The 23,260-nt window shown below is 48.0% G+C and overlaps 1 protein-coding gene across 6 annotated transcripts in view; it reads left to right on the forward strand.

The window, feature by feature from the left end:
* The window catches only part of LOC137504360 (uncharacterized), a 115,179-nt gene that overhangs the window by 53,472 nt on the left and 38,447 nt on the right, over window positions 1-23,260 (forward strand). For 2 of the 6 annotated variants that reach the window (XM_068232671.1, XM_068232677.1), the window contains exons 3-4: window positions 21,318-21,475; window positions 22,317-22,558. In XM_068232671.1, coding sequence (XP_068088772.1) covers window positions 21,318-21,475; window positions 22,317-22,558 — 400 coding nt within the window. Of the gene's footprint in view, window positions 1-13,067; window positions 13,172-16,857; window positions 16,946-21,317; window positions 21,476-22,316; window positions 22,559-23,260 lie in introns of those variants that run through there. The other 4 variants (XM_068232675.1, XM_068232672.1, XM_068232673.1 and 1 more) reach the window with 4 other exon arrangements.

Genomic DNA, 23,260 nt, shown 5'->3' on the forward strand with positions numbered 1-23,260 from the left:
CAGCCTGCATGGGGGACAAGGGGTTAAGGAGGCTTCGGAGGGGGGACCCCACGCTATCTGTTTTCATGAAATGTATACAATATGTATACAGAACTCGGAATGCAGTAACCTGTACTGCAGCAGTGTCATTTTACACAGTTTAAAAACCATTTTTCCTATGAAACTTTAAAATCGTTTATTTCAAAAACTATAAGGTCTTTTCACAAAATGTTTTTTTTTTACCATGTTCCTACTCATCTGCTTAATATACATGCCAAATTTGGTGATGATAACATGTAAGGGGGCTTCACAATTAACCACGGAATTTAGCACTATTGACTTCAATGTAAACGCGAATTCGGTATCGGAATTGCCCAATTTTTCGAGTTTCGAGTGCTTACTCGGAACTGCCAAATTCCGATGGCAAACTCGAAATTCGGAATCCGAGAGCTCAGCCCTAATCGCTTCGGCCATAGGAAGTGAGTGTCATTTCCTGCTTTGCCGGCTGCCAGATAGGAGTTACCGCGTACTAACGCAGTAATCCCGGAAGAATGCTGACGGCAGTGCGGCCGCCAGGCTTCTGCCAACATTCAGAGTGAAACCGGCCTGTATTTGCCAGAGACTAATACTGCACTTTGGAAGCCCGATCGATTTACGTTCAGACTGGCATCAATCTGGCGTGCTCGAAAAGGCTCGGTTAGATGTGTGGCAGTAGCGGCTTCTGGACTCCCTGTGTGCAGTGATGCTCATCCAGACTCCGGATATATCCGAGTAACCCGGATATCTGACCATTTTTTACGCTATCCGGATCAGATTCCGGATCCCGGATAGCTATAGAAATCCGGATAGCTATCTGCGGATAGTTTGACGCATGACCCGGATATCTGCGGATATCCACAGATAGCGGAAAATTGTATACTTACCTATCGGTAATTTTCCTTTCCTAAGGCATCCATGGTAGCACATTGGGTAGTGACCCCGCCCCCACTACCCCATAGGACCAGTGAATATTAAATTGAAGTGAGAGGAGGTGCTCGCTGTCTTTGTAACTATTAGACTCACCGAATATCGGGTGGGATCCATGTGCTACCATGGATGCCTTAGGAAAGGAAAATTACCGATAGGTAAGTATACAATTTTCCGCTTTCCTAATGCCTCCATGGTAGCACATTGGGATCTAACTAGTATTGAATAAGACGGGAGGGACACAGTAGTTTGCTGAAGAAAATAACAGAAATTTATTCCAAGGTAGACACAGAGGAGGAGATGACTGCTCTCCCAAACTCTAGTGCAGTAGAAGAAGAAACATCAACTTTATAATGTGCAATAAACGTATTTATCGATGACCAATTCGCAGCCTGGCAAATCTTTGAAGCAGATACGTTTGAGTAGGCCGCCCAGGAGGAAGATATGCTTCTGGTTGAATGCGCCCTGATATTTTCAGGAGGAGACAAATTGACAGCCCGATATGCGCTTTGGATTACTTTGACCAACCATGAAGCTATCGTTCTAGAGGAAGCGCCTTGGCCTTTCCTGTATCCCGCAGGAATGATGAAAAGGTTATCGGCTTTTCGGAATGAATCTGTTGCTGAGATATAGGCTCTAAGGGCTCTTGAGACGTCGAGACAGTGTAAGTTAGTATTTCCTTCATTTTGAAATGATGGAAGAGACCAGTCTTGGTTCATGTGGTATGCAGTTGAAACTTTTGGTAGAAAGGAGTCCATAGGCCTGAGCTGTACTCTGTCATGGTAGAAAGACAGATATGGCTCCCTACAGCTCAACGCCTGGAGCTCTGAGACCCTTCGGGCGGATGTTATGGCCACGAGGAAAACAGTCTTGAGTGTTAAATTGAGCAATGAACATTCCTCAGTTGGTTCAAACGGAATTCCAGAGAGGTAGCTCAATACTATCGGCAGATCCCACTTGGGAAAGCATGCCCTCCTTGGAGGTTTGAGCTTAATTGCCGCCAGAAGAAACTGTTTGACCAGTGGGTGCCCGGCCCATTTCTGGTCAGTGAGAGCGGATAATGCGGAAATTTGGACCTTGATCGCACTGTAGCTTAGGCCTTTATCCAGGCCAGTTTGAAGAAAGGAAAGTATATGGTGAGGTTGAGCATGTGTATGGTCAAATGTGTTAGTCTTCGCAAAGTCAATAAATCTGCTCCAGATTCTATAGTATGAAGAGTTTGTTGAAGGCTTCCTTGCTTGTAAGAGAGTTGCGATGACCTCTGGAGTGTATCCTAGTTTTTCTAGTTTCCCCCTTTCAGTCTCCAGACCGTTAAACTCAGGCGAGATGGGTTTGGATGGAATATCGGACCTTGGGATAGTAGTTGTTTCGTGAGTGGCAAGATGAGAGGTTCCTCTGTTGCTAGGTGTAGTAATAGAGGATACCATGGACGTCTGGCCCAGTTCGGTAGGACTGCCAGCAGAACTACCGGTTCTTGGCGAAGTCTGAAGAGTAACTTCTGTATCAATGGGACTGGTGGGAACACATATCCGATTGAGAAGTTCCACGGAGTCGTCAATGCATCTAGGGCTTCTGCCTGCTTGTAAGGGTATCTTGCAAAGAATCTCCGGCATTTTGTGTTGTGGCTGGATGCCATCAGATCGATTTCTGGGACTCCCCATCGTTGGCATATGAGGTTGAAGCCTTCTTGGCTCAGTGACCACTCGTTGTTGTCGAGATCTTTCCGACTGAGGAAGTCTGCTTCTCTGTTCAGTCTCCCCGGAATGTAGATTGCTTTCAGAGACCGTAGGTTCTCTTCCCCCAGGGCAAAGATTTGGTCTGATATCCTCATCAGTGAACGACTTCGTGTGCCCCCCTGGCGTTGAATGTAAGAGACCGCTGTTTTGTTGTCTATTCTGAGAAGACAATTCTTGTTGTATATAAGATGTAGGAAGTGGTTGAGAGCATACAGTACTGCTCTGAGCTCTCGGGAGTTCGATGATTCTCTCGATGTGTGTGGGTCCCACTGACCTTGGGCTGAGTGACCTTCGCAGGTGGCTCCCCAACCCCTCCTGCTGGCATCGGTTGTGATTACAATCGGTCTGCCGGGTGCCAGTTGAACATGAGAGCGTATCTTCTCCGTCAATAACCACCACTTCAAGCTGTTCTTCATCTGATGGGATATAGTAATGCGTTGGTTCATGCTTGTTTTGTTCCATTGCTCTAAGAAGCCAATCTGAAACGTTCGGATGTGTAAATGCGCCCATGGCAGCATAAGTATGGTCGCAGACAGTGTTCCTATCAGTCTCAGACATTTCCTTGCGGAGCAAAAGTGGGTTCCCCGCATTTCTTTGACTCTGTCTTGAATTATCGGAATTTTCTCCAGAGGAATGGATATTGAATTGTAAGCTGTCTGAAATCGTGCTCCCAAGAAAACGAGATCCTGTGTCGGTTCCATCTGACTCTTGTCCTGGTTGATTAGCCAACCAAACGCTGCTAAGGCTTGAAGAAGAATTTCCCTGTGAAGTAGTAGACGATTTCGGTCGTTCGCTATCAGAAGTATATCGTCTAGGTAGTGATATAGGCGCAGACCTTGTTCTCTCAGCACTGCTACCAGGGATACTAACACTTTTGTGAAAGTTCTCGGGGCGGTCGATATGCCGAATGGCAGGCACACGAATTGATAGTGGTGCGTTCCGACTGCAAAGCGTAGGTATTTCTGCATCCCCTGTTGGATTGGGACGTGTAAGTATGCGTCCTGCAAGTCTACGGACAGCATCCAATCTTGCACCGTTATTGCCTGACTTATGGACTGTAGGGATTCCATTTTGAAAGTTTCCAGGTGGATATAACGGTTCAGTCTTTTTAAGTCTAGTACCGGTCTTAGTTTTCCCGACTTCTTCTTGACCAGAAAGAGAGGGGAATAAAACCCCTGCCCCCTTTGATCTAAAGAAACCGGTAATACAGCCTGTTTGTCGATTAATTCTGCCAGATAGGAGAATAAGACGTTTCTCTTCTCCTGCCCGTGTGGGATTTTTGTCGGTACGAAGGTCTGAGGTGGATCCCTTTTGAATGCCCAAGAATGACCGTCTGAAACTGTTTTTATTACCCAGTGAGATTTTATGTTCGTCTCCCATACATGGCGGAACAGTTTTAGTCTGGCACCGACTGGTATTTCTTGGGCACACGCACCGTCAAAAAGATTTTTTCTGTGATGATGTGGACTCTGTCGATTTCTGCTTGGTCAACTTATTCAAGGCTCCCTGAGTACTTCTCCAGTTACGCTTAAAGTTTTTGTTCGGGCGATAGGATCTTGGATTTTTGAATCGATTCTGATGTTGAAAATTTGGGGCTGGTCTGGCTGGTTTTCTGTCTTGGGGAATGAGCCCGGATTTCCCTCCGGAAACTCGACTAATGGCCGTATCCATCTTCTCGCCGAATAGTGATCTACCGTCATACGGAATTTTACACCATGTTAATTTCGAGTTTGAGTCCGCCGACCACGATTTTAGCCATAGAGCGCGTTTTGCAGTGACGCTATAAAGCATAGCCCGAAAGGAAGATCTGACCACATCGAACGCTGCCTCTCCAATGAAGTCTGCTGATAATTTTAGGTCATCAAGGGCAGAAATGATGGATTTTCTGTCCACATCAGAATTCAATGCCGTCTCTATATTGTCTGTCCAGGCTCTGATTGCCTTCCCTACGGATGCCAAGGCTATGCCCGGTCTACATGCCCCTCCTGCCGCTATGTAGGTCTTTTTAAGGTCCAAGTCTGTCTTGCGATGGAGTACGTCTCTGAAAGAGATGGCATCTTTGAGAGGGAGGGTCATGTGTTTGGCCAACCGTATGACAGAGGCGTCTACCACGGGGGCGTTGTCTAATGATTTTGAATCTTGCTCTGATAGAGGGTACAGCTTTTGCAGTCTATTTGCTAAGGGTGGTTTTTTCTCTATTTTTTGCCATTCTTCATTCATAATATCTTCTACTTCACCCAAAAATGGGAAAGAATCTTTAGGTTTCGTTTGTTGGTCGTAGTATATTCTTCTTTTCTTAGCTTTGACTTCAGGTTGTTCAGAATCATCATCCGATTCCCACTCGATTGCTTCACGTACTGATTTTATAAATGGTTGTACTAAGGAGAAATCGAAACCGCAAGGAACATCCTCTATTGAATGCTCCGGAGATGCTGTAGAGGTACTAGGTTGTACTTGGTCATCTCTAGAAGGTAGGCTTGAAATGTAAGACTCCATAGACTCTTGAACGGCTTTCTTTATGAGGTCCGAGACATCAACTGAAGATTGTTCTGGTTCGACAGGCATCTCTGCGAAACATCCTGAGCAGACGAGCTTTCCTGACATTACTTTGTCTCCGCAAGCCCAGCATCCATCTTGACGTGAAGGAGATTTCCGTCTAGGAGATTTACTTCTGCTTCTATGTGACGTATGACGTTTTGAAGTATGGTGTGAGGATGATCTGTGTTTGGAGCGGGACTCCGTAGTTTTTGCCGACTGATGACGGGGAGGTGACTTTCGTTTGTTCGACTTTTTCTTCTTTGATGAATTCCGTCTTCTTGGGCTGAAACAATAGTCAAATTGTGACTATTAGTATGATTGATGCACTCCCAAGATTCAGTTACACTTACCTGAAATAGTCACCTACCTATCAAGATGTCGCTGATCTCTATGGGGCGCATAGGTGTCCATAGTAGCTGATCAAAATATGACAGCTGAAGGAAGAAGATTAAGAGTATATCAGTATGACATTTTAGTGTAGATTAGGTACAAAAGAGGAAAGTGCCACGCAATGACCCACCTGAGAAGAAACAGTTTTGATTTGAATGTCCTATGGCTTTTGCAGAGGGTTGGAGCGTCAGCAGCAGCAGTCAGCAGCAAGCAGCGGCGTGCACAACCTCCCAGCGCCGAAAATTGCCGCTAATGCGGCTTTTAAACTATTTCCCTTCCTGGTTCCGTAACCCGGAAGCGGAAATACACGTCTGCGCTACACCCTGGGGCGCATGACGCGCTAAGACTCCTACTGCGCAGGTTCTGGCCATTGCGGGCGGCGAGCGAGCACAGCGAGAGACAGAGTCCGCCCCCCACGCCCCCATGCGCTCCAGATGCCTGCACGGAAGTGCAGAAGGAGGTGGAACGCACGCCGAGACGGCAGGGAACGAGAGGGAAGGAAGGAAGGACACCATGGCCGAGATAACTCTATTTTAGAGTCAGAATTTTACCTGATGCCTGGTGAGTTGTATGGCGATTTACACCACTTTTTACCTAGGCAGTCAGTTAATAACCCCCAAGATCAGCAGAATGGGGTGCCCCACATAAACCCAATTTATAGGCTGTACAGGGGGCCATCACACAGGGGAGGCAAGTGTGTGGAGGCTGCAAGAAACAGCAGGTAGGTGACAAAAGAAAAAACTTCTGCAGCAAACGCAGGTACCTGGTTCTATGAGGTGAGGACTGGAAAAAAAGGCAGCGAGCACCTCCTCTCACTTCAATTTAATATTCACTGGTCCTATGGGGTAGTGGGGGCGGGGTCACTACCCAATGTGCTACCATGGAGGCATTAGGAAATCCGGATCCGAAATACTGTAACTAAGGTGATGACATCCTGGAGTCAATCAGAGGGCTCCCAGCAGAAGCCCTAGCAACCAATCACAGAGGGGAACCCTGGCCAGCCCCACCTGACCTCATTGAACCAATCAGAGGCCTCCTAGCCTAAGCCCTGGCACCCAATCACAGAAAGGAACCCTGGCCAGGCCCCCCTGTATAACAAGGAGGGCTGCCATGATGAGACAGATCGTTCTGGCTTGCTGAATGCTTCCTGGGAGACATGCTCCAATGCTGGTGGCCTAGCAAGGGCTGCCTGTACACAGTTATAAACCTAAAGCTGTTCATTGATTAACCCCTTCACTACTCTATAGTAATCGTTAATTAGCTTGACTGATGTCTCAGAGTGTGACAGTTAGAGTGTGTGCTGCACAGCTGCAGTGCTGCTGCTGGGCTAAGGGCTGTACACAGTGATAAGCTCAGTGATTAACCCCTTAACTATCACTCCACTATTGTTAATTCTTTAATGTGTTAGTGTGCACTAGTGTCTTCTCCTCTAGATTCCAGACAGCGGTCGTGCAGCCCACATTGTGTCCAAAGTCCAACCGCACAACTGGGGCATGACAGTTTTCAGCCAAGACACCTCCAAAAAATGATGCTGCAATTGTGTTTTGGGTTAAATATATGTGGTATCAGTGGCCTGTGGCACCCTGTCCTGGAGGTGGGAGCTGCACAGGCAGTAGGAGCAGGGCAATGCAGCAGCAGCAGGTGACTGTAACGTGTGCCAGGAGCATGACGGACGTGGCACTTGCCAAGTGGCACTTGTCACGTGGCACTTGCCACTTGTCACGTGTCACATGGCACCTGGCACTTGTCACATGGCACTTGGCAAGTGCCATGTGACACGTGCCTGCCAAGTGCCACATGACACTTGGCAAGTGCCACGTGACACGTGACACTTGCCAAGTGCCACGTGCCAAGTGCCACTTGGCAAGTGCCATGTCCGTCATGCTCCTGGCACACGTTACAGTCACCTGCTGCTGCTGCATTGCCCTGCTCCTACTGCCTGTGCAGCTCCCACCTCCAGGACAGGGTGCCACAGGCCACTGATACCACATATATTTAACCCAAAACACAATTGCAGCATCATTTTTTGGAGGTGTCTTGGCTGAAAACTGTCATGTCCCAGTTGTGCGGTTGGACTTTGGACACAATGTGGGCTGCACGACCGCTGTCTGGAATCTAGGCCTAATGTTAATTGACAGGGGGGGGGATTCGAAGTTCCCACATCATCAATTAGGCTGCATTTCCACTTGTGCGGTGCGAATCGCCGCTGTAAAAATTCGCATGCGGATGCGAATTTCGCACGCGGGTCCATGCGAATTTTCATGCGAATTCGCATGGATGACGATGCATGCGAATTTAACCATGGCAGTGCTGGTGTGCTTTTCCATTGTTTCTATGCGAATTTGCATGAAAATTCGCATGGAAATTCGCATACTCAATCCTCATGCGAATTCCCTATTAAATACATTGTATGCGATTCGCATAGCGGTATGCGAATTCTGATGGCTCTGCCATGCGAATTTTTTCTGCACAGAAAAACGCAAAGGAATCCTGACAAGTGGAAACAGTCCCATTCACTTGTATTGCTATGTGAATTTGCATGCGAAAAACGCATGCGAATTCGCGATAGTGGAAATGGGCCCTTAGTGTTTCCCTCTGCAAAATAATGATGATACATGCCTCATTTACCCTCAAAACCCCTTTTAAAGCTATTTAAAGGGCACTTCCGGTTTTTCTATCCAGATATCCGAATAGGCCGGATATCTGCGGATAATGCGACCGGATATCCGCGTTCACGCGGATATCTAAAAGGCCAGATTCGGATATCCGAACTGGATCCGGATATCTAGGTATCCGGATCGGGGTCAATTCGGATTTTAAAAAGCACTATCCGAGCAACACTACCTGTGTGTAATGCGTACCCACAAAACGCACAAAATGAAAGTCAATGGGAACGCAACGGTATGCGTTTTTCATGCGTTTTTTCCCCCAAATATTTTTTTTTTGCTGTATTTTGGTTTCCTGCTGTCTTCCAAGTGATTTGCATGAATGGAAATCTAAAAATGCATGGAAAACGTATACAGAACGCATATGCGTTTTGTATATGCAAACGCATTAAAACACATGGAAAATGCATTGCAAACGCACCACAAACGCACGAACACCGAACACAACATTAACTTACAAAATGACATAAAACGCAGCGTTTCACGCTATGTCCTATGTGAACCCAGCCTTACATGTGCTGTCAGTGCAGATTAAGGATTAGTGCATTAGGGCCTCTACAAACAGACTGCGTTGCGCTGTGTTCTTATAACATCATGCATTTTTTTCAATTGCGAAGCCTTTTTAAAAATAATGAAAATTGTGATGAATTGTACACAGTAGTATGATGCGATTTTAGAAACTTGTAATCGCAGTGACTGCATTAGAAAATCGCATACAAAAAAGGCAAGGAGATTGCATTTTTTCGAGGTCAAATCCCAGGAGACCTTGCAACTTCCTGTCGAAGGACTTTAAAGAGACTCAGAGACGAACAATACTAAAACTCTGATATTTACCCGGGGCGTTCTCCCGCCCCATAAACCCGTCTAAGTCCCACGCCGTCCTTCCGCAGTTTGCCGTTCAGCTGCGGTGAGCCCCGGTAACAGGCTCAGTTACATCAGCCGCTCTGCTGGACGCGTAATACAAAAGTACCTTCTCCATCATTATTTCATTCATATATAGATTATATACACCATGGACTTGATTCACAAAAGAGTGCTAACTGTTAGCACGGCCGTTTTCACGTGAATTTTCGCGTTTGCGCGCGATCGCGAATTTTCCCACGCAATTAAACGTTTTCACGTGCAAACGCAAATTTTCGCGTGAAATCGCTATTGTTTTTGCGCGCAAATGCAAGTTTGCGTGCAAAAACTATAACAATTTTGTGGCGTGCAAAAACGTTTAATTGCGCGTGAAAATTCGCGATCGCGCGCACACGTGAAAATTTGCGCGAAAACGGCCGCGCTAACAGTTAGCACTCTTTTGTGAATCAAGCCCCCGGTATTTGTTCAGATCCTGACAAGCAACGCAACATGTGAAAACAAACATGATGTATTGATATAGATCCACAGAAGGGTAGCATCAGGAGGAGGTGGGGTTATGCAAATTAGCCACAGGTGCATTGCCCTGGCCAGTTTTGTCTGTTAAGGGCCATCGTTTCTAATTTTCATTAGATTTAGGCTACATATTTAGGATCAAGACTTCTTTAATGAATCTGTGTAGCCTGGGGGTTGTAAAACTACGTGTGGGTTGTAAAACTAAATATCTCGCCATAAGGTGAAAACTGCAGAAATATGGGGGTATAAATAGCAATTGACTCGTCATAAAAAGTAGATATGTGGGTGTGAGGGGAGTTGTGAGTCACTGTTAACAGTGGTTTCTCCCATCCGGCGGGTCCCATAAAAAAAAAAAAAAAAAAAAAAAAAAAACGGGACTACATCTGCATAGATTTTTTTTATACTGACGCAGTGTGGCTTTATGTGACGGAAGTGACATTTTTGCTGCATCCCTCACGCAACTGCATACGTTTGTCACCACGCGGTTCCTGCGGAGGACCGTAAGTCACGTTAGCCACGCAAGTTTTATGCATTGTGCGGAAGCGTATTTTTGCAATACGCTTCTGCGCAGGTGATCGCGTCTAGGGCTGATTGGAACAGCTGAATTCCGATTTTGTCTAAATTTCGTGTACCGCATGCGAAAACCGAATTTCGTGTTCCGAATTTTCATGTTCCGAGTGCATTTCTATTGAAGTCAATAGTGCCAACTTCTGCAGTTCATTGTAAAGCCCCTGTACATGCTATCACCACCAAATTTGGCATGTATATTAAGCAGATGAGTAGAAACATGGTAAAAGAAAAGTTTTGTGAAAAGACCTTATAGTTTTTGAGCAAATAGATTTCAAAGTTTCATAGGAAAAATGGTTTTTAAACTGTGTAAAATGACACTGCTGCAGTACAGGTTACTGCATTCCGAGTTCTGTATACATATTGTATACATTTCATGAAAACAGACAACGTGGGGTCCCCCTTCTAAGCCTCCTTAACTCCTTGTCTCCCATGCAGGCTGGGATAGCCAGAACGCGGAGTCCCGGCCACGTGGGGCTTCGCACCCTGAGCTATACCAGCCCGCATGGTCCATAGTATGGGGGGGTGGGGGCTCTGGAGGAGAGGGGTGGTCAACCCCCCCCTCTCCCCCAGATCCCTTGTCCAATCCATGGACAAGGGGCTCTACCCCACCTCCGGTGCCCCAGGAGAAGGTGGGGGCCGCCGACGTCCTGGGGGGTTTATGGTGCCATCCGGGGTTCCCCTTTAACAAGCGGACCCCGGAAGCCGCCCCCTCCCCAGGAGAAATGAGTATAGGGGTACACGGTACCCCTTACCCATTTCAGCAGAGTTAAAAAAATAAATAAAAACACGAAAACGAAAAAAGTCCTTTATTGTTCTAAATTAACCAGGGATACTTACTTTGCGAAAATCCCACGCCAGTATCCTCTTAGGACATCTCACCACCCTCCCACACCGACGAACTCCTGCCACTGAATGGTCACAGTCAGCCTCTGCATCTGTATAGCAGAGGCTATGAACACGAAAATGTTGCCTTTGAAACAAGACATTTCGGCAAACAGTGATGCGATCAAAATGGTCACTGGGAAATCCCGGAACGCTGGAGGCCACACTAGAGTGGCGAAACCAGCCATTTTTCACATAGATGGTGGGTCCATGTGACCAGAACAGGAGGTGCCCTGGTCCCCTGGACCCACCTATTTATGTGAAATAACGCTCAATCTGACAGTCTGAGGTGGCCTCCGGGGAACGGGAATTCCCCAGCAGCCATTTTGTTTATGACACTGTTTGCCGAAAATTCTTGTTTTAGCAAACAATTTTCGTGTTTAAAGCTTATGCAATACAGATTGCATAGGTTGTCTATAGCCATTCAGCCCCGGGAGTTGGGCGGGTGCCTGGGACCACTCCTGAGGATACTGGCGTGGGACCACTCCTGAGGATACTGGCGTGGGATTATTGCAAGGTAAGTATCCCTGGTTAATCCAGAGCAATAAAGGACTTTTTTTGTTGTCGTGTTTTTATTTCTTTTTTTAACTCTCTGCTGAAATGGGTAAGGGGTACCGTGTACCCCTATACTCATTTCTCCTGGGGAGGGGGCGGCTTCCGGGGTCCGCTTGTTAAAGGGGAACCCCGGATGGCACCATAAACCCCCAAGGACGTCGGCGGCCCCCACCTCCTCCTGGGGCACCGGAGGTGGGGTAGAGCCCCTTGTCCATGGATTGGACAAGGGATCTGGGGGAGGTTGACCACCCCTCTCCTCCAGAGCCCCCCATACCATGGACCATGCGGGCTGGTATAGCTCAGGGTGCGAAGCCCCACATGGCCGGGACTCCGCATTCTGGCTATCCCAGCCTGCATGGGGGACAAGGGGTTAAGGAGGCTTGGGAGGGGGGACCCCACGCTATCTGTTTTCATGAAATGTATACAATATGTATACAGAACTCGGAATGCAGTTAGCTGTACTGCAGCAGTGTCATTTTACACAGTTTAAAAACCATTTTTCCTATGAAACTTTAAAATCGTTTATTTCAAAAACTATAAGGTCTTTTCACAAAATGTTTTTTTACCATGTTCCTACTCATCTGCTTAATATACATGACAAATTTGGTGATGATAGCATGTACAGGGGCTTTACAATTAACCACGGAATTTAGCACTATTGACTTCAATGTAAATGCGAATTCGGTATCGGAATTTTTCGAGTTTCGAGTGCTTACTCGGAACTGCCAAATTCCGATGGCAAACTCGAAATTCGGAATCCGAGAGCTCAGCCCTAATCGCTTCGGCCATAGGAAGTGAGTGTCATTTCCTGCTTTGCCGGCTGCCAGATAGGAGTTACCGCGTACTAACGCAGTAATCCCCGAAGAATGCAGACGGTAGTGCGGCCGCCAGGCTTCCGCCAACATTCAGAGTGAAACCGGCCGGAATTTGCCAGAGACTAATACTGCACTTTGGAAGCCCGATCGATTTACGTTCAGACTGGCATCAATCTGGCGTGCTCGAAAAGGCTCGGTTAGATGTGTGGCAGTAGCGGCTTCTTGACTCCCTGTGTGCAGTGATGCTCATCCAGACTCCGGATATCCGAGTAACCCGGATATCCGACCATTTTTACGCTATCTGGATCAGATTCCGGATCCCGGATAGCTATAGAAATCCGGATAGCTATCTGCGGATAGTTTGACGCATGACCCGGATATCTGCGGATATCCACGGATATCCGGATCCAAAATACTGTAACTAAGGTGATGACATCCTGGAGTCAATCAGAGGGCTCCCAGCAGAAGCCCTAGCAACCAATCACAGAGGGGAACCCTGGCCAGCCCCACCTGACCTCATTGAACCAATCAGAGGCCTCCTAGCCTAAGCCCTGGCACCCAATCACAGAAAGGAACCCTGGCCAGGCCCCCTGTATAACAAGGAGGGCTGCCATGATGAGACAGATCGTTCTGGCTTGCTGAATGCTTCCTGGGAGACATGCTCCAATGCTGGTGGCCTAGCAAGGGCTGCCTGTACACAGTTATAAACCTAAAGCTGTTCATTGATTAACCCCTTCACTACTCTATAGTAATCGTTAATTAGCTTGACTGATGTCTCAGAGTGTGACAGTTAGAGTGTGTGCTGCACAGCTGCAGTGCTGCTGCTGGGCCAAGGGCTGTACACAGTGATAAGCTCAGTGATTAACCCCTTAACTATCACTCCACTATTGTTTATTCTTTAATGTGTTAGTGTGCACTAGTGTCTTCTCCTCTAGATTCCAGACGCGGTCGTGCAGCCCACATTGTGTCCAAAGTCCAACCGCACAACTGGGGCATGACAGTTTTCAGCCAAGACACCTCCAAAAAATGATGCTGCAATTGTGTTTTGGGTTAAATATATGTGGTATCAGTGGCCTGTGGCACCCTGTCCTGGAGGTAGGAGCTGCACAGGCAGTAGGAGCAGGGCAATGCAGCAGCAGCAGGTGTAACGTGTGCCAGGAGCATGACTTGTCACGTGGCACTTGGCACGTGTCACATTGCACCTGGCACGTGTCACATGGCACTTGGCAAGTGCCACGTGACACTTGCCAAGTGCCACGTGACACTTGCCAAGTGCCACGTCCGTCATGCTCCTGGCACACGTTACACCTGCTGCTGCTGCATTGCCCTGCTCCTACTGCCTGTGCAGCTCCCACCTCCTGGACAGGGTGCCACAGGCCACTGATACCACATATATTTAACCCAAAACACAATTGCAGCATCATTTTTTGGAGGTGTGTTGGCTGAAAACTGTCATGTCCCAGTTGTGCGGTTGGACTTTGGACACAATGTGGGCTGCACGACCGCTGTCTGGAATCTAGGCCTAATGTTAATTGACAGGGGGGGGGGGGGGGGTTTCGAAGTCCCCACATCATCAATTAGGCTGCATTTCCACTTGTGCGGTGCGAATCGCCGCTGTAAAAATTCGCATGCGAATGCGAATTTCGCATGCGGGTCCATGCGAATTTTCATGCAAATTCCCATGGATGACGATGCATGCGAATTTAACCATGGCAGTGCTGGTGTGCTTTTCCATTGTTTCTATGCGAATTTGCATGAAAATTTGCATGGAAATTCGCATACTCAATCCTTATGCGAATTTCCTATTAAATCCATTGTATGCGATTCGCATAGCAGTATGCGAATTCTGATGGCTCTGCCATGCGAATTTTTTCTGCACAGAAAAACGCAAAGGAATCCTGACAAGTTGAAACAGTCCCATTCACTTGTATTGCTATGCGAATTTGCATGCGAAAAACGCATGCGAATTCGCGATAGTGGAAATGGGCCCTTAGTGTTTCCCTCTGCAAAATAATGATGATACATGCCTCATTTACCCTCAAAACCCCTTTTAAAGCTATTTAAAGGGCACTTCTGGTTTTTCTATCCAGATATCCGAATAGGCCGGATATCCGCGGATAATGCGACCGGATATCCGCGTTCACGCGGATATCTAAAAGGCCAGTTTCGGATATCCGAACTGGATCTGGATATCTAGGTATCCGGATCGGGGTCAATTCGGATTTTAAAAAGCACTATCCGAGCAACACTAGTACCGGAACAATATTCTGAATTTTCAGATGTGTTTTGTCCCAAAGCTGCAGATAAACTACCTCCACATCGCCCCTTCGATTTCCCCATCGATCTCCGATCTGGTTGTATGCCCGCTAGAGGTCACCTCTACAATTTGTCTGGGCCGGAAAAAGTGGCCATGCGAGAAGTACATCCGTGAAAACTTAGCTAAGGGTTTCATTCGCCCTTCCCGGTCGCCTGCTGGAGCAGGTTTCTTTTTTTGTAAAGAAAAATGACGGAGGCCTTCGGCCATGCATTGATTACCGGGGCCTGAATAAAATCACAGTAAAAAAATCGCTATCCATTGCCTTTGATAGACGATTTATTCACTCAGGTCACCAATGCTAACATTTTCTCGAAATTGGATTTGCGGGGTGCATACAACCTGGTGCGGATCAGAGAGGGCGATGAGTGGAAGACGACCTTTAACACACCCGATGGGCATTACGAGTACCTGGTGATGCCCTTTGGGTTGTGTAACGCCCCGGCCGTCTTTCAGGAACTCATTAATGAAGTATTCAGAGAGGTGTTGGGTAAATTTGTTCTGGTATATCTGGATGATATACTAATCTTCTCAGATAACCTCTCTGAGCACAGGGCTCATGTCAAATTTGTGCTGCACAAGTTAAGACAGAACATGCTTTATGCTAAATTGGAGAAATGCATTTTTGAGGTAACATCTGTCCAGTGGCGTACCTAGGGCATTTGACACCCGGTGCTGGGTATTTAAAGACACCCCCACCCAAAAAATAGGAGAGAGTGCAGCATACTAAGGGCGCCAAGGTGGGTAATGCCAACCCCCCCCCCCCACCTGGGTCCCCTCCTTCCATGCTCTTCCCCCTCCAGATATGCGGCAGGCCCAGTGGGCAGGGAATACTTCACCTGACTCCTGCGTTCCAAGCGCTGCGTCACAGTCACTTGCCACAGGTCTCCGCCTTCAATGCCGCTCACTGTGCTTCCTGATTAGCTGAAGCACAGTGAGCGACATTGAAGGCGGAGACCTGTGGCACATGATGGTGACACAGCGCTCCAGCGCTTGGGACACAGGAGTCAGGTGAAGTATATCCTGCATACCTGCAGCGGGGAAGAAGGGACCCAGGTGAGGGGGGGTCTGGTTCCCCCTTCTCTGGCCCTCCTTCTTGCGCTGCTTCCCATCCGACTCCCTTCAGCTCCCATTCAGAGCTGCCTAATAATAAAAGTGTTATACATACCTGGGGCTTCCTCCAGCCTCATTCGCACGGAACGCTCCTATGCCGCAATCCTCCGCTGCCCGCAGCTCCAGTACCTGGTCCCATAACTTCCTCCAGTCACGGTCAGTCTGTGCAAGAGAAGTGCCCTCTCTATGTATCTCTCTGGCATCCGCTGGAGAGATACATAGAGCGCACTTCTCTTGCATCAGACTGGCTGCGACTGCAGGAAGTTATGGGACCAGGTACTGGAGCTGCAGGCAGCAGAGGATTGCGGCATAGGAGCGATCGGTGGGCATGGGGCTGGAGGAAGCTAAAGGTATGTTTAACACTTTTATTATCAGGCAGCTTTGGTACACTTGAATTGTCCTCAGGCCAGCTCACAATCTATAGAACCCAGCTTCTATAGCCAATATAGGAGAAAGCTGCCTGCCTGATCATCAGAGCAGCTCACAACAAGCCATTATAAAGCAAAACAATACAAATTTACCTTTCAGAGCAGGATTCTATGTGATTTTATAGGTCAGCTCAGCTTTCAGCTGTGAATCGCTCCTTCTCAATGTAAATAACCCCCATGCCCTGCCTATAGAAAAAGGCTTCCCTGCTCCCATCCCTCCTGGGACCCCATCCAACGCTGCCTAGCACAGTCCAGAGCACTGAGGATTCCTCCAGCTGATCACACTGATCAGCTTCCTCGTGGCTTCCAGGAGTGCTGTATGTATGCTGACAGGCTGTGTGAGCAGAAGGGAAAAGAAGGGGATTGCAGAACTGAGGACAGTGATGCAGGTCAGTTGGAGCACTTAGTTACCTTCTCTCCATGCTGGCTGAGACTCGAACTTCGGTGCTGTGGGGGCGGAGTTTGCTTGGCTGTCTCTCTCACTTCTATTGGCTGGAGAGAGCTGACAGCCGGAAAAGAATGTTTCTGATTGGAGGGAGGGAGGAGAAGGAGGCGGCAGCACCCTGATATGTCTGTTGCTACTGTTCAGGCTTGCTGAACCACGCTGTAATAGCAGCAGGTATGCGATTGCTCACAAACCAATGCACAGACAAGATTAATTTCAGATGATTAGTTTAGATGGACGGTTGGCAACCCTGCTTTGTGACACCCCCCTCCCTGTCAGTCACCCGGGGCGCCCCGCCCCCTTGCGCCCAATGGAAGGAACGCCACTGCATCTGTCACTTTTCTGGGATACATAATTTCCACCTCGGGCCTTTCTATGGATCCTGCCAAAGTCTCTGCTGTCCTGGAATGGCCTCAGCCAGTGGGACTAAAATCTCTCCAGAGATTTTTAGGATTCGCTAATTACTATAGAAGGTTCATAAAGGGGTACCCCACAGTCATAGCACCCCTCACCAGTCTCACAAAGAAAGGGGCAGATACCAACCACTGGTCACCCGAAGCTCTGGCTGCTTTCTCCACTTTGAAATAATTGTTTTGCTCTGCACCCATTTTGAGACACGTCGACACCTCCTATCCCTTTATTGTGGAGGTGGACGCCTCGGAGGTCGGGGTAGGGGCTGTGCTGTCTCAGCGTTCTGGGTTGCAGGGAAGATTACACCCGTGTGCCTATTTCTCTCGTAGGTTTTCACCAGCAGAGAAAAACTACGATATAGGCAACAGGGAGCTCCTAGCCATTAAATTGGCCTTCGAAGAATGGCGTCATTGGCTAGGAGGAGCAGAACATACGATTACCGTTTACACTGATCACAAAAATTTGGAATACATTGAGGGGGCTAAGGCCTCGATCACATCTGCTGCGCTGAAAAACGTGTTAAAGCGCATGGTAAAAAACGCATGCGCTTGTGCGCACTTTAGTCCGCGTTTCTATGCGTTGCGCTGCGCTTCTTTAAAGCACGTTTTGCTTACTGTAGCAGCAGCAGTTGTCAATAAAACTTTGTTTTTGTATGTAAATGTATTTTTTTCTCCAATTAGGGGTAAAAAACGCATGCGCTTCTATGCACTTGTACGCGCTTCTATGCGCTAAAAAAGCGGACCCATTCACTTGCATTGCTGTGCGCTTTACAGCTCAGCGCACAGAAATGCATGCAACCCTACGTTTCTGTAACGCAGCTCAGCGCAGCGCATAGATGTGAACCAGCTACATTTAGTTACATGGAAAAATGAATACCTTGCTGATCGCACAGGGCAGTGCGCTGTGGAAAGCGCACAGAAACGGCCCTGATGTGAACGAGGCCTAAGAGATTGAGTGCCCGTCAGGCTCGGTGGTCACTGTTTTTCTCGAGATTCAGATTTGTAATTCCGTACACTCCGGGTAGTAAAAACATTAAAGCGGATGCTTTGTCCAGATGCTTTGAGCCAGAGACAGCACAGCCCTCAGACCCAGAGACTATTATCCCACAGAGAGTAGTGTTGGCAGCCACAGAGACCTGGAAAAACTGGATGGAGACTTTAAGTCCCTTCCAGCAGGATGTCCCTAAAGGAAAGCCTAAAGGGGTGATGTTTGTACCACTGCCATTTCGTCTCCAGATATTGCAGATGTTCCACTCCCACAAAAAATGCTGGACATCCTGGGGCCACCAGAACACAGGACCTTGTTGCTAGGTGTGCTTGGTGGCCTTCACTGGCAACTGACTGCAAGGAGTTTGTTAGAGAGTGTGCAGTATGTGCAAAAAGCAAACCCTCCCGTCTGGCACCTGTGGGAACGTTGCAGCCTTTGCCCACCCCGAGTGAACCATGGACCCATTTGTCCATGAATTTTGTGGGTGAGCTTCCGAGGTCTGAGGGCATGTCGGTCATTTGGGTGGTAGTCAACCGTTTCAGTAAAATGGCCCATTTTGTGCCCCTGAAAGGACTCCCCTCGGCCCAGGAGTTGGCCGATCTTTTCATCATCCACATTTTCCGGCTACATGGCATTCCGGAAAACGTTGTGTCAGATCGGGGAGTCCAATTTGTTTCCAAATTTTGGAGGGCATTTTGTCATCAAATGGGCATGGAACTGTCATTTTCGTTGGGCTACCACCCACAGACCAATGGTCAGACTGAGAGAATTAATCAGTCATTGGAACAGTTTCTAAGGTGTTATGTTGCGGATGCGCAAAATGATTGGGTCAAGTTCTTGCCGTTTGCAGAATTTGCGCACAATAATTTGAAAAGCTCTTCCTCTGGATTTTCTCCATTTCAGGAGGTAACTGGAAAGTTGCCTAAGTTCTCCCCACTGCCAGTAGCTTCCACTCCGTTTCCAGCTTTGGAGGCTTGGCAAAAGTCATTTAGGAACATTTGGGGGATCGTGAAAAATAATTTGGAGAAGGCTTTTCAAAGTCAGAAAGGTCAAGCTGACAAGAAACGCTCCTTAGAGTGGAAGTTCCGGCCAGGAGACTTGGTCTGGGTGTCCATGCGTCATTTGACCCTGAAACAGCCCTCGCCCAAGTTAGGACACAGAGTTGTGGGCCCTTTTCCAGTAACCAGGAAGATCAACAATGTTACTTATGCCATTGATCTCCCTGCCAGCATGCGTGGTGTAAGATCCTTTCATGTGTCCCTGCTTAAGCCAGCAGTTCATGTAGGTTCCACTCCTCCTCCTCCTGTGATGGTAGATGACCAACCTGAGTACGAAGTAGAAAAGATTTTAGACTCACGTGTTGTACAGAACTCAGTGCAGTATCTAGTTCACCGGAAAGGGTATGGTATTGAGGAGAGAACATGGGTACCTAAGTGTCGCATGCATGCGGATAAATTAAGGAGGGAGTTCCACGCTTTATATCCTGAGAAACCGGGTAGGAGCTGTCCGGAGTCCACTCCTCAGGGGGGGGGGGGGGGGGTACTGTGAGAAAACGCGGAAAAGCCGCCGCGAGTACTCAGAGTAAGGCGGCTAATTCCGCGTCCAACATGGCAGCTTGCGTGCATGGGCCTGCATCCACTAGCCTGACGGAGCACGGAGAAACCGCCGCGTGCCCAGTGAACAAGGCGGACGATTCCGCGTCTGACACGGCGGTTTGCACGCATGGGCCTACCACTAGCAGTATGGCTGAACGCGGGGAAACCGCCGCATGCTCTGACAGCGGTGCGGCTGGCCCCGCGTTCAAACCAGCAGATACATTACAACACATGTCTGGTGTGGCTGGGACTGATAGTCCACACAGGTTCAGAAGGACGCGCGCGCTGAGAGGCAGAGCCTTTATGACAGTCAGAAGGGTGTCAGCTGATCCAGCCGATCAGCTGACAATTCTATCAGGTTTCATTGGTCCAGCACTTAGGGGAGGCGCCGGAGAGCGCTTGTGTATATATACTGGGTGCTGGTCATTTCTCTGGTGTCTGGCGTTGCGATCACTACGTGGTAGCACTCAGACCTTGTCAGTATCTGTGATATTTTCTGTGTTATTACTTCAGACTAGTTCCAGGGTGTTGATGATCAAGGAACTCACACCCAAGACTAGGGAACTGTATTACCATTCTGTTATACTTCAGACTAGTTCCAGGGTGTTGATGATTAAGGAACTCACACCCAAGACTAGGGAACTGTATTATCACTCTGTTATATATCAGACTAGTTCCAGGGTGTTGATGATCACGGAGCTCACACCTAAGACTAGGCATTGTTATTATCTGTTATGACTTTCTGCTTTCCTGACCACTCTCTTGATCTCTGATTTGGTACTTCGCTATATCTGATACTCTGTTGCTGAACCCTGCTTGTCTTAAGATTCCGTATCTGTCTCCTGTCTCTGTACCTGATCTGTCTGTCTGTTGCCGACCTGGCCTGTCCGACCTCGAGAACTATCTTCCCTGTTTGGAGATAGTTCACAGACCTGTCAGTGACACTTCACCATTGGTGTCACTCACTCTCTGGTCCTTCCCAATCTCAGCCTGGCTCCGCCCCTTGGGGAGCATCAGGCCAATGGAAGGAATCTGTTCTCTGATCTCCTACTGCCTTGCACCCTCTATACGGGTGCTCTCCTCAAAGTATCACTGTTGCACCAAACACTCATATTACTCAGGTGTCCAGAGGTTAGTAATATATCTGATTATCGGTGATTCTGCAGATCATCAATAATCGGGTATATATCTGTATTTTCAGTGATACTGCAGATCACCGATGATCAGATCTTCTCTGTGTTACACCGATCGTTAAAACAACTCTCCAGTTTGATCAATTTTCAGTAGATTCCCTGCTGGAATCTATTGGAAATTGAAGAGCAGTGAATGGCAGGAATCGGTTCCTTCTGAATTGATTTTTTCAGAAAGGAACCTATCATTTTGGAACATTGGGTTGAAAGTTATAAGTGTATGGCCAGCTTAGGCTGTGTGAATCACCATATGGTTTTTGGCTCGGTTTCTGGCACTGTTATGAAGCCATTGGGTAACTCAGGCCACCAAACTCAACCAGTAACTGAAATATCACCTTACAGACTGATATTTCTCCCCACCAGGCATTCCCAGTGAGGCTGTTCTACAATCGACTGACAGGAAATGTTCAGGAACTGGACGGCATCCCACAGAAGACTACACTGGATTATGGGGCCAACGAGGTCCAGCGAGAGAGGAGTCTCTTCTGGTTGAGGCAAGAGAGGCTACCAATGTTCAAAAAGTGAGTATAATAATCAGCCTTAAGGTGGCCATACACTTATAGATTTGCAGCAGATTCGACCAGATAGATTTCTGTCAAATGTCTGTCAGGTCTAATTTGACAGGAATCTATCTGATGTGTGCCACACACTAGGAACAGATTTCCAATAGATTTCAGAATGAAATCTATTGGAAATCTATCTAAATGCATTATCGGACCATTAGATCCAATGCAAATCTATGGGCCATGGATCTGCTGCCAGCAGCAGATCGACCTAGATTTTCCATCCTGTCAGATAGATCAAATCCATCGAAATCGGCTGCAAATCGATCGAATGGGGAATTTGATAGAATCGATTTATTTCTGATCGATCGATTCTATAGAATCGATTGATCGTTTGATGGCTGAAATCGACCAGTGTATGGGCCCCTTAAGGCCTACAGGCAAGTCCCATGAACAGTGGTGACTACAGACAAGACCCTCCAACAGTGGCGACTGCAAGCAAGACCCTCCAACAGTGGTGTCTGCAGGCAAGACCCTCCAACAGGGGTGACTACAGGCAAGACCCTCCAACAATGGTGACTGCAGGCAAGACCCTCCAACAGTGGTGACAGCAGGCAAGACCCTCCAACAGTGGTGACAGCAGGCAAGACCCTAGAGCAGAGGTGAAAGCAGGCAAGATGTTTAGCGGAGGTGGACTTTAGCAAGGCAGTGTGAACAATAATTGTGCCACATATCACCAGCTATCAGTTCCCTTAAGTTAAAACAGGGCAATAGGAATTGTGGTTGGAAACTTTGGGCCCATTGCTATCTACCTTATCACTGTATTCAACAGACAATCTTCAAGTTCTTTCTCTTTCAGGTCTCCCCTGTATTCGGAATACAAGTTGGTAAAACTGCTGCTGCGCCCCCTGGAGGACCTCCAGCCAGTCAGCCGATATGGCCTCCGAGGTTACAGCCGCCAAACCAACAGTGCTGCCCTGTCTACTGGCCAATCATCAGTGGCTCCTCAGCTGCTCAGCGCCCCCCACATTCTGCCAGGAAGTTCTTCAGAGGAGGGGCTCCCATTCCCCACCCGTGTCCGCAGCACACCCGCCGCACCAGGTGACCCTCTATTCCCAGAATGCTCTGCTGGGGAAAGATAACGGGATTGGGGTTGTTATTATTTACAAAACTTTATTGAGACTGAAACAAAAGAGATGAGGGGCCGGTTTTTAAAAGGGATGAATGTCACGTTCGCCAAATACTTCCAATTCAACAAAACTTACTGTCAAGAAATACCCATTAATTGGGCCAGATTTACCAGTAGGCACTATAGGCTCGTGCCTACAGAAGGCTACTGGGGGAAAGGAGGCTCACTACCCGCCCAACGTGCCCCACTTCTCTCCCTCTCTCTGCAGAGAATGAGAAGAAGCCAGGTCCTGATGTTCCAGTGAGACGTCTCTTCACAACAGCGCTCCCTCTCCTTGGTAACAACGGCATCATATGACACACCTTTACCTGTGTGCATCACATGACAGATGCTGCTGTTAGCAATGAGATGAAGCTAGGCGTATGGTGCCACTGTGGAGAAATGTCACGCTGGAACGTCAGGGCCCGGCAAATGTCTTCACATTAACACTCCACTCGCCACTCTGCAGAGGCAGGGGAACAAATGAACAAAGTAATTGCTATAATAGGCTGAGGGCTGGGCACATCTAACTATCTATACAGGGTAGGAAGGGGGCACAACTGACTACCTATAGTGAGGGCACATCTGGCTACCTATAGGGGGGGGGGGGGGGGGTACATATGACTTTCTATACG

The sequence above is a fragment of the Hyperolius riggenbachi genome, chromosome 4, assembly GCF_040937935.1.
Source record: "Hyperolius riggenbachi isolate aHypRig1 chromosome 4, aHypRig1.pri, whole genome shotgun sequence".
NCBI classification, from domain to species: domain Eukaryota; kingdom Metazoa; phylum Chordata; class Amphibia; order Anura; family Hyperoliidae; genus Hyperolius; species Hyperolius riggenbachi.